The sequence below is a fragment of the Crocodylus porosus genome, unplaced genomic scaffold (assembly GCF_001723895.1).
Source record: "Crocodylus porosus isolate Cpor-Errol unplaced genomic scaffold, CroPor_comp1, whole genome shotgun sequence".
NCBI lineage: Eukaryota > Metazoa > Chordata > Crocodylia > Crocodylidae > Crocodylus > Crocodylus porosus.
In genome coordinates, this window is record NW_017728906.1 from 8,021,445 (window position 1) to 8,033,552 (window position 12,108).

The window sequence follows — 12,108 nt, forward strand, 5'->3', positions numbered from 1 at the left end:
GCCTCAGACACCCCCCCCCATGCCCTGCACCTCTACTTCCCCATCTGTTCCTCCCCTTTGATGGATAGAAAATAGTATTTAGAGGTTTGCTTTTGGGAATTGGCTTGTAGGTAAAGTAGATATTATATTAGAACAAAGGTCCAGGGGAATGGCAGGATTAGCTGATTTCTAAAAGCCTGTTTTTACAAAGTTTCTTTCAAGGCCCCCTGTGTCTAAGGCAAGCAGACACACAGGTTGAGAAATTGAAGGCATGTACTACACTGTTTCATAACATGACCAATGTACCCAAACAGAAATAAGGGACTCTGCAGGTCACAATGCCAGTCTTTGGAGCCCTTGGAATTTCTGATTTTGGTAAATAGACCAAATTAGGAGGACACCAGAAAGAACCAAAGTAAGATATGTGCATATGATAGGTTCATGAAACAAAGGAATATGCTGACAGGACAGAATGTGGACAGTATGACAACCACAGGGAGACCAATCAGTGATGCCCAGAGGTGAAGAGTAATCAGAGGAGGAGAAAGAATACAAAAGGAGGGATTTCAGATCAGCAAAGGGTCCCTCAGGGGGGAACCCAAGGCCATCATGGACAGAGGGCACACCACCAGCCTGTCTCACCCACCCCAGTGGAGGGGAGGTGGGCCTCATCCTTCAACCTCCAGGCTGCTGACATTTAACATTCAAGAGAGAACCTCAGAGTGAAGCTTGCATTCTGGCTAGATGTATCTTGGCTCTGTGAACCCAGGGACTGGTAGATATATAATCACTTGAATTATTTTTATCTGCTATCACTATATATCAATAAAATTTGTGTATTATTGAATGGAAAGGTCATGGTTGGCCTAAGGGTTTTGGGTCCACCCACAACAAGGTATCTGGGTCATACATCCAGTGCCAACACCCTCCAGTCATTGTTTCCTCCCTGCCACATGCCTACCCTGTGCTCCAGCCTCAATTTCCACCTCTCCATGCTGGTAGGCTCCATCTATCTTGCAGTCTCAGGCACTGAGCCCCGTTCCCACAGCAGCTGTGCCTGAGGATGTATCATGGATGGAGCCTGGGGGAAGAAAGCAAGAAAGCAAAGGTACAGGGTGGGGAAGAAACAGGGGCAGGTGGGAGAGCAGAGGCTGTGGGGAGGGAAGAGGGAGATGGCAGGGTTCAGAAGCAGTGAAGGTGGAGGGTAGGCAGCGGCTGCAGCTGCGGCTGTTGATATGACTACTGTCGCAACCCCAGGTAGGGGGTAGAGCCTGAGCCACAGCAGCCACCTTCCTCCCCCAGCCACTCTTGTACATGACGCTAAAACCAAGAGCATTTCCCCCCACATTAAATGAAGGGGAACCTAATCTTAGAATTTAGTAATTATGGTATTAAGGACAGGGAAGAATGGAAGTGGCAAATGGAAGTCTGTTTAGTAGTGTCAGACTTCTGTCTGTGTAAACATCAGTGAAAGATCTCAGTAGAAAGCGATAACCAAGCGCTAGGTACAGTCAAAGAGAGAAAAAGCAGATATGGGCTTTTGGAAATGTATTTGAAAAGAAAATTCAAATTTTCTTTTAGGAAATATGGGAGATGTATGTTCTATCTCCTTTACCACATTTTTTCAAAATATAATTATTGTGTAGTTGACTTTATTTGTATGATTTTGATATTGTGATGATTACAATTAGATGCAGCAGCTTGTGTTACCTAGTGCTTCTTTGTTGATAAGACCTTCTTGTGATAAAAATCATATGTAACTTGATCTCCTGGGAAAGTCCTCTCTGTCTTCAGAAACCTGGAGAAAGAGTGCTCTTTGAAAAATTCACTTCCAAGGTTTTCAAGGAAAAATGGACCATGCCATTTTAGAAGTGTTGTGTAAGCAGTGCTTCACTAATTCTTCTATTGTGTTGGGACTCTTGATTGGTTACAGCTCTTTACATAGAAGAATTTAGATTTGGCAGTATTTGAGAAACTTTGGAGATGAAGCCATATGGTGTTTTCTTCCTTGTAATAGGGAAAATGTTTATTTGTCTTGGAGGAGCAATACATCTGACTAGGTAGAGATGTGCTTTCACACATCTTTCTTCATCTCTCTTGTGAATCCACTTCTGTGGACTTCTGGAGACAACTTGGATTAGAAATCTAATGGTGGAACATTCAGAAAAGAAATTTTGGCTACTTTATCTTGAAATTGGGATATTTTGAAACCTCCCAAAATTATTTAAAATAGTACTTCACTGCTATTTCAGAGCATTTTAGCAACCTGCTTTTTACCTGTGGTCTCTTGTGGGGTGATTTTCGTTTGTTTTTTATCAGGTGCTTGGTGGCTGTTGTATGTTAGAAGTGCAGAAGACAACAGTTTTAGGACTTCTTTGATAAATGGCTGTTTTTGAAACTAAGGCAGTGAATCCTGATTCAGGAATCCCCTCCTAGCCCCCTGATCCTTTGGAAAATATTCAATATCTTGGCTTTTACTGATAAGTAAATCCCCTGTAAGTTGTGTCTCGTGCAACAAATGTGTGATATTGTCTCTTTTTGAACTAATATTCAAACTAGTTCATTTTCTGTAGAGTATATGTTTAACTTCATCTTCAGCATTTTTAATTAGGGAGGATTTAGAAAAAAAAAAGAAATACAAAAACCTTTGGAAGAAGCCATAGGGAACAGATTTCCAATACGTATTCCTGGAAAAAAATAGTTGTTTTCAGGGATGGCTTTTTGTATTTGTTTTCCAGATGTTTAATGTCTCTCATTTTTTATTTCTTAGAAATAAAAATTCCATTCATCCATAAAAGAGCATAGTCTGTGGAGCAGGTGTGATTTACTTCATTAAACCAGCACCATGTGTGAATAGGCTTAAACCAACATGCAGTGCAGCACGTTGGGATTTGAAGCACATGAGAAACCATCTTTAGGGGATGAGTTCTTGGAAATTAAAAGAGCAAATTTCCATAGAAACAGAAATAGTATTATTATATTAATATGATATAATATTGTTATTATAATATTAATATTATTTAATATGCTGTGAAATTGCCTTTATTTTAAGTCGGGCGTTTCCCAAGCCAAAAGAGTTTTGAACACATACTGATATGTAATGACAATAATAATGCATAAAAACCTCAGCCTTTATTTTGACAAACTAGCTATATGACCCTTATCTTTATTTGTGTTTTCAAACCACTCCATAACAGAGAACCTTACCCTCGGTGAGACTGAATGTCAGACTGAGCTCATTAATTTGTGAATCCTCACTAAATTATTGTGAGCAAAGTCACAGTTATCATCCCCATCTGACAGCAGGATAACTCTTCAGCAGAGATGACAGATGGGAGTTGGTGTCAGAGGATTAAATGTAGTAGCTTGTGACTTAGGTCACAAGAACACATACATGCCCAGGTTTTAGTCCTTCTCCACTTCTCCATATCACACAGTTCTGTGGTTTGTCAACAGGCATTTTCCAGGGGGCTTTGTGCACGATGTAACCTTCTGAGGGTCTCTGAAATTAAAGGCGTAACTGGGAGTTTTGTAACACTAGGCAGGGCAAGGCTGATGCTGAACAGGGGAGAGACTCCAAAGACTTCTGCTGCAGCACAGTGTCTTCTCATGCTGTGGGCTGCTGCTACCACTACTGATGAATAAGCTTCCCACATGCTGACAGTAAGCTGCCACTGTTATCATCACTGCTTCTGTCATTGTTGCTGCTACTGTCACATGGGCTCCTCACATATGAGTGGTTATTCTTGCACCCTTTTCTGTGCAGGCTCCCTGGGGAGGGTGAGGTGGGGCACCCTTTTGGTGCTTCCTCTAACTTGAGGTCTGGGGCTAGTACTCCAACTGTCCACACCAAGTTATGCTACTGTCAGAAGCAGACCAGCTGGTACACACAATCCATCCAGGATGCATTCCCCTCCAGTGTTGACCAGTGTTGCTCATCAGTGCAGAGATTTATAATTGAAGCACGCTCTGGGTCCCATTTTGCTATAGCATACGTTATCTAGACTGTTTTAATTGCAGATAATTCATAAAGATTTTTTCGAAGATTCATGGATGCTATCATGTTACTTTTAACCTTTTAAGTAAATAATTGCCAAAGAAAGTTGAATGTCCTTTAATATTTATGATGTATTCCGTGTGAAACATAAATAGTGGGATTAAAAAAAGATTAGATTCTATACATTACATCTGTAGTTACAACATCCAGGATAAAACTGATAAAACATATCAAACCTAGTGCTTCAGGGCATAAACCAATGACCAAAGGCTCAAGGCTGGAAAGACTTTTTTGTGAAGAAGCAATTTGATATTTAAATATCACTTATGAGTATTAGTTCCCCTGTCTCTGAAGCATTTTGTTTTGGCCTCTCTTGAACAGGATATAGGACTAGAAGGTTCCTTATTCTCAGGCAGAGAAAATTTTGCTCCTTTAAAATCTGTTTTTTAGCCAAGGTGGTATAAAAATACCTGTTACTATGGCTAAGCAAATACGACAAAACCCTATATCCTTAGACAGCCTTCTTTGGACCTAATTCAGTAGGACTATGTTCAGCCCTCTTTTCCATTAATATTTAAAGAAATAATGCTAATCTGAATTAAAGAAGCTTTGAGAACATTCAGACAGACATGCGCTTTTACTTCCTGGCTAAATAGTTGTACATTTCTCTGATAATGCAGTATTATTGCTTCCACAGTCATTCAGAATATCACACAACGGACCTCACCTAAAACCACAGACAGAGACAGATCCTCTCTGCCAATACTAGGTAAATATCAATTTTTTTCCTAATTCTCTGGCATATAGTAAAAGAACTGCATACGTATTTTTCACTTTCTTACCTTTAATTGTTGTCTTTCATATTGATTGGCACCGTGAGTTGGGTTCAGATTTTATTCATTACGTCTCACAGTAAAGTTGGTAAGGAATGATGCAGCCTAAAGAGAGAAAAGGACCTTCCTGAATATTAAAAACAAACAAAATTATTGCTGTCTTATCCAAAAATAGCATTTTCTTACTACAGGGGAAGAGAAAGAGGTTTGGTGCAGAGTTTTTGAGAACATCTGCTGGGTATCATTTGTGCAGCGATCGTTCAGAACTGTTGTATAGCCTTGTACTAATATAGCCAGCTTTTATTAAAGGATATTCTAAACTTCCCCATTCCTCTTTGTGTTGGGCCTCAGTACACTGCCGTTTACCTTTCGCATTCAGTTGTGTGTGTTTTGTGCCCTAGTGTTCACACGCAAGCAAGTGGCAGGAAGCGGGGGATAGAATAAGCATAGTAAGAGGGTACATAGTAAAATTGGGAACCTTTTACCTGATGTATCTTGAGACAAAATTATTCCTGGTATAACGTTATGGAACTCAGAAATGGATTTAGCTTGTTGTGCATGGAAAATCTCTGCCTGCATGGTATTTGTCTGGCCTAACTTGCTGTCTGTGAGTTTTACTGCTCTCACTAGACTCAGACAGTTCCTCACTAACCCCACAAAATAAATCTGTGAATACCAGATATGTCCAATTAGAATGCACCTATCGTGATGCTGAATTGATAGGGCCACTACACTTTTCACATATATTTGATTTCCATGGAGAAGGGCACTAAATGAGTAGTGATTAGAAGAGCAGCATTGGACATTGTGATTAATAATTAGGCATTTGGAAACATCTGAATTCTTCTCTCAGATACTTGTACTACTCTCCCACTGATGAGGTGGAAATTGCCCACCCAGATTACAGATCACCATCTTCTGAGTGAATGGCTCACTTATCTTTGTGTGTAGTGCATCTTATCATTCCAGGTCTCAATGAAAGCCTGAAAAAACTCCCTCCTGCCCTGTCGATAGAGGATATATCTCAAACAGTCGAGAAAAAATTATGTAAGTAGAAATGGCTTTAACTAAGCTGTTATGGTTCTTGAGCATGAGCAATAAAAATATTATCTTGGCGTGCAGGGACTGGCAGAGGTGGCATAGAACCTATGGGGGTATGTGGGGCCCAACAGAGGTGACAGGGATAATGGAGGCAGTGCAGGACCCAGTCCTGGTGCCTGGGACCCAATCTGATCCACAGACCAGCCCTGCACCACTAATCCAACCTGTGGGCCAAAAGATATAGCACCACTCTGAGAGAGACCTCATCGGCTTTAGTGGTTTGTTTTATTTTGAGCATTTGTTTTGAACTGTTTTGGTTGACAAATTGTTTCCAATTGGAAGAGGCTCTTTGTAGGCACCTGCTTATTTAAAAACTCTCATAAGCATTTCACTAGCTTCAGATTTTTTTTTCTGTAGAAAATGCAACTTGGAGCACCAGGGACAAAGGCTGTATTTATGTTGTTTGTGTATTAACATCTTATTTCCAATAGGCTTGGGTTTTTTATTTTTATATTCTCCATCTTTATTAATGCATATTTTTAAAATGTAATTCATTTTATCAGTCTATTTATTATGCCATACTGGTTAGTCACAGTTGTGTAGTTCTGTTACCTTCTATGGGGTCTCCATTATTTATACAAATTGCATCCCAGAAAATAGAAAATGCTTGTTCATTATCCATAATAAATGCATACTGAAACCAAGTTAAAACACCCTCTCAGTGCAACTTATTATGCACCTCAAAACTGAAGGGGCAAAATGTAGGTGAGAGAATGCACTAATGCTTTTGTCTGAGATTGCTAACTCAGGTGCTTGTTGTGAGCACTGGTTTTCTGGCATGCACACTTTTTATTTCAAAGGTGCAGTGAGGTCACCAACTCATATCAGAAAGGCCACTTGCTTTTGATTTTGTTAGCATTAATGCTAATTTTGATCTGGTGATATAAAGATGAAGATTATCTTCTCTTATGAGCCATTTCATTCATTTACCTATTGTTCCATTGCTGGCCTTCACAATTTCTCAGAGTGAGTCCACTATGCAGTAAGAAAACAGAGGTGCAGTGTCTTCTCCTTTGATTCTTCAAGGATGTCATCTAATCCAACCTCCTGCTCAAGGCAGGATAATACTGTGCTTATTTTAGGATTTGGCTATTCAGTGGGATAACCTAAAATTGTTTTTGAATGAAGCAGTGCTTGGAATACCAAAAGGAAATGTCTGATGCCATTGGCAAGACGAATACTATTATCTTCAGCTGTGACATAAAATAAATGATCCATATAGCTAAAGAGAAGGATTGAATCAGACTCTGGAGTTAAACAGAATACAGAGGGTTATTTTTTGTATCACATGCATGGCATTCATTTCCCCACTCATTGTCTTATTGCTTCATAGCTAAATAGATATTTGTTTATACTATCATGATTATAATAATCCATGATATATTGCATTCTGCAGTTAGCAAAATAAAATACCATTAACATCAGTAAAATTAAAAAATCACTTTGACTAGTCACTTACTTTTTTCAGTACATATTATGCAACGAAAAGGAAGTAATTTTTTGTTTTTAGAATGCAAGACTCAGGATCATTTCACAGTCCTTTACCCCTAAAAGTTTGCTTACCCTGCAAGACAGGAATGCCTTTCCATTCAGAGACAGGCAGTAAAATTCACCCTAGAGAGCATTCAGAATTTTTAGGTGCTAGGACTTCTGTATCCTGGCAGGCAGGATCCCTTTAAAATGAGATATGGACATACAGCTTTAGGGACAGATCCAAATGGAATGCAGTGGCATTGTTGCACCTCCCTTTTAGACCACCTAACGAAAGTAGCTGCTGGAGACAAAGTTTAAAGTCCTCAAATCAAGTAAAACTTCTGCCCCCCTCCCCCCTGACTCTTCCCCTCCATGCTCAGTGACATGTCTCCCACTTTTCCCCACCTGCCACTGCCATTATCTCTACTTTTCTTGGCTAACCCAAGGGTTGGGGGAGCTTTTTGAACTGTTCCAGCCCCATTCCAGCTGGGCTGCATGGGGAGACTCAACCTGGAACAGTGGTACCAACAGCAACAGGTGGGTTCCTCCTCCCTCTCCAGTCCCCCTGGGGCTAGGGATAGACATTACGCATAAACCAGTGTAAGTGATCAGAAACTAGTTTAAGCATGTAACAGAACAGATGTTCAGTGGACATAAAACAGTATGAAAATGGCTGAACCCAGTTTGAGATAAACCTGGCTGAATCTAGTATCAGACTAAACTGATTTGGGTCAAACTGGTTTATGCCATGTGAGTCCCAGCCTACTCGCTGGTTTAAGACTCCCCGGCATCCTGGCATGCTCTCTGGGTGGGGCTGTCTGCTTCTCAGCAGGGCTGGCCCCTGTGCTCTGCTCCAGAACAGACTGTGGGCTGCTTCCCCCCCATCCCCCTCATCACTCCCTGCTAAGCAGGAATTCCCATCTTCCCTCTGCCTTGATGATACATGCTGGCTATGGTCTTTGCTAAGTCAACAGGTAGAATCAACAGGCAGAATCAACAAATAGTTGGTAATGTCCTTGTGGCCATGCACTTTAAGGGCTGAGAGCAACCAGCCAGGTGCAGGCCAGGTCTGATGAGTCAGCCATTTTAAGGCTAGGCCCACAGGGCAGCAGCAGCAGTGTGCTCCTGGCAGCCAGCAGAGGCTGCTTGGGACATCTTGGAGGTATGGGCAGGAGCTATGGGGATGGCAAGAGGCTTCTGGTCCTGGACATGACTTGAAACTGCACCCTGCTGGGGAAGGGTGGCCTGGCAAGGCTGTCTGTGGTGGGACACCCCCCAAACCCCCAAGAAATTCCAGGCCAGTTACCTCCCCGGTGAAAGGTGGGTAGGGGTGACTTAACCCCAGGCCCCACTCTTCAGTGGGTAATCATCAGCATGTGAGGGAGTGGCCCTAGTGAGAGGACAGAGAGATGGGCCAGGCACACCTAGCAAGAGGCGCCTGAGCCCTGTAGGGGTATAGGACCCCAAATTCTCCAAGGTGGGGGTAGTGTTGTATTGGAGGCCCACACAGAGTAGGGTGCACAGTGGCGCCTCAAGGACATTGTGTTTGGGGATGTTGAGTTGGGTCTGCATGAGCGGGCTTGAAGAGCTACACTGGGGGTGTGTAGAGTAGGGTTGCCCTGGGCTACTTGAAGGATTGCACATGAACCAACCCCCACAAGATTGAGATAGGAAGGACTTTTCCCCAGTGAAGAGCTAGGGGCAGAGTCAGCCCAGGGTTTGGCGCAAGGACAGGTTCATGTAGAGTAGGGGAACTTGAGTGAACCAAAGGTGTTGTGCGTGCTGTGTCAGAGAGTGAGTAGGCAAGCCTGCCAGCCAAAGGGTCACTCAAGGGAGCAGGGCAGTAGAGAGTGGCCCAGTGATGAGCAGAATGCAAGAGGCTCCTGTCAGATGGGGCAGAGTGAGTATGACTATGACAGAAGCTCAACAATGGATTGAGTTTGGCCAGCCTGAACCCGGGGTACAATAATAATATTCTGGATGCCATCTATGAGGCATGGGCCATGGTGTAGGAGAGGTTCGGAGCTGTGGATAGCACCCCCTGGCATCAGGGCAGTGAATGGGTAGCCTCCTGCTTAATGTAACATGATAACATTCAAGTCATGCCAGGCGAGTCAGGGCAGACTGCCCTAGGCAGGTGGATGGGCTAACTCATGATCTACCCCTGGGAAGGCCCCCTGTCACAGTCCCTCTGTTGTTTTCTTCATGGAATGATAAACACCGAGTTAGGGGTGATAAACACCTTCTTGAGCACCATGACATTGCATCCAACACTTCACTGACAGTTACTTCCACACCAGAGTTTACCAGGGTTGATGTTTTTAGCTAGAGCTAAAAACCATCTGCAGGGCTGTGAAATAAGAGCTAAATTATTTGAGTAGCTGACTGATAGTAAAAATGCCGAAAAAAGGATAACTTGATTAGGGGAACATTAAATCCATTAAAAAGGAGAGAGAGTAGTTAACACCTGTGGAGTGAAGAGAGATTAGCAGGGATCAGGTAGATTATAAACAACCATGAGGTTAATTCACTCTCTCACTTGTTCCAGAATAAAAATGCTGCTACCACTGCCAGGCAATTTGTTTTAAACTTTGAGTGGAATAATAATCAAAGGGGGATGTGACCACACCACTGAACCCCTCTTAGATTTACTCTTGTGTGCTACCATTTTAGCTGAGTATTAAAACAAGCTTTGAAATGAAAGTGAAATGTCATTGTCATAAAGATTAAATTTATACAAGTATTATTTCAAGGAGAATAAATAATTCATTAGAATGAAGGCTCCTTTGGCTTGTATACAGTTTTGGGAAATTTATCTAACTCTTCTGCAAAACTTGTGGAATTATGTCCTGTCTGTTGAACCTTGCAAGGACTAACTCCCAGTTTAGGTTGTAAAACTGATTATTCTCAAGTTGTTTTTAAAAATGCCTGAACTGAGGAGTTTAAAAATAATTATTAGCAGCCAGAAAGCAGTTTATTTAAAATCTGTAGTTATCCTTGCTTTTTTTTTAAATATAAAGCCCAAAGGCAGTCTCTCATAAATATTTATAACATCAGTTTCCCAGGGGCATAAATGTGATCTGTCACGCTGAAACTGAATTGAGACTCACGGGACCATGTGGCCATGTGAGATGATTACATGTCCAATCTTGGGAGGTGTTGATCATCAGATGCACAGAAAAACAGCTGTAAAAGCAATGCAGGTCTCAGATAGTAAAATAGATGCTGGTACTGGATGTGCAGTGAGGGGAAGTTCATTGGTCCCTCAGGTATTTGACTTCTTATATTTATTCAACTTGGATTATTCTGCCAAGGTGAAGTGGGATAGGAATAAATCTGAACAGAAGCAGAACAGATGCTGCTCTGATATTTACAATCTAACCTCTGCCTTTATAGCAAAGAATGAAACTCTGTTGTGGCCTGCTGAATCTAAAACACCAGAAGTGCAAGAACTCTCCCCACAATCCCTCCCAGGTAATCATGAATCTATTCTGTGTTTTTATACCCTGTGTTATGTTACCTTTGCCAACGATTGTTCTATATATGAATTAAAAACATCCTTCATATCTCAAGCTGCAGTTGAAATCAGCTGTGATTTCAGCAGTGTAAAAAATTGGTTTGCTCAGTAGATGTGAACTGAAGGAAATGAGCTGAATTTTACAATAAAAGACATCAAGGCTGTATCATTTAGTTTATCCTTCAGGAATTGTTCCTACTGATTGAGAGAGACAGTGAAATCAAATTTGCCAAACAAATTAAATATGGAGGAAAATAAACTTTTTAACAAAAAACCCAAGAATAAGATGTTTTTCTAAATTTTTAAACAGTTGTTTGTTTTTCATTGCAGAAAAAATAATTCCCCAAATAAAACATTGTGTATTTATGTCTGTAAACTGGTTTATTGTTGTTTAAAAGCATAAAGATATGGGTGCCTAAAATTAGACAAGTAAATGCATATGCAAACAGCTTAAAACAGCCTGATTTTTGGAGCTGTTGGCCTGAATCTCCCATAGACTTCAATGGCAATTAAAGGTGCCCTGCACATTCCTAGGTAGGTGCTGAAGGCATTCAAATTGGAAAATTTTGGTCCAAATGTCTAAATAGATTAGAACTGTAATGCTTTTTCCTGCACGTAACAGAAAGTAGCAATAAAAACTATAAAAGAATCCCCAAAATGTTTTGGACAGTGATCATTCTCCTGAATTTATATTCCAGTCACTTCCATATTAAGAACTTAACAATGAAACTGACTTTTCATAGTCAAAGTTGAGAGGAACAGTGTAAAATAAGCAGTGGAACACAGTGGATTTGGAAAAAGAAAACTGGGAAACTTCTACTTTCAAAGGTGCCTCATTAAAATAGAAGACACTATATGGAAGTTATTCAGTACTACAGACTAGCTCTAAGGAGACCTTTAGGTATGGCTGTCCAACTTCTAAGTGACTGGGGCCTATGTGCTGCACAAACTATGCCAGCAGGGGTTGCCTGGCATGGGCACCACAGTCCAAACCCCACCAGCAGCATGTGGCACGTGCATGGGCAGTCACTTCCCCCACTGCACCCTGCTTATGTATATGGGCTCCCTGCACCTCTGCTGCATTATCAGTGGCACCCATCTCATCTTCATCTGCCCAGTCATGGGCTCCCACACTGCTCTGTACCACACAGGCATTCCAGGTCCCTGGCTGCCCCCATCATGGGCTGCAACATGCAGTGCTACGCTAC

General features: G+C 41.6%; 1 protein-coding gene and 1 long non-coding RNA gene across 8 annotated transcripts in view; one reads left to right on the top strand and one right to left on the bottom strand.

Annotated features, from left to right (window-relative positions):
• The window catches only part of LOC109305646, a 473,981-nt gene that overhangs the window by 350,785 nt on the left and 111,088 nt on the right, over positions 1–12,108 (bottom strand). The gene's annotated exons all lie outside the window — the stretch shown is intronic.
• Positions 1–12,108, top strand: part of ABI3BP (ABI family member 3 binding protein) — a 282,301-nt gene that overhangs the window by 106,706 nt on the left and 163,487 nt on the right. For all 7 annotated transcript variants that reach the window (XM_019528652.1, XM_019528653.1, XM_019528655.1 and 4 more), the window contains exons 8-10: positions 4,674–4,745; positions 5,761–5,856; positions 10,780–10,857. In XM_019528652.1, coding sequence (XP_019384197.1) covers positions 4,674–4,745; positions 5,761–5,856; positions 10,780–10,857 — 246 coding nt within the window. The remainder of the gene's footprint in view (positions 1–4,673; positions 4,746–5,760; positions 5,857–10,779; positions 10,858–12,108) is intronic.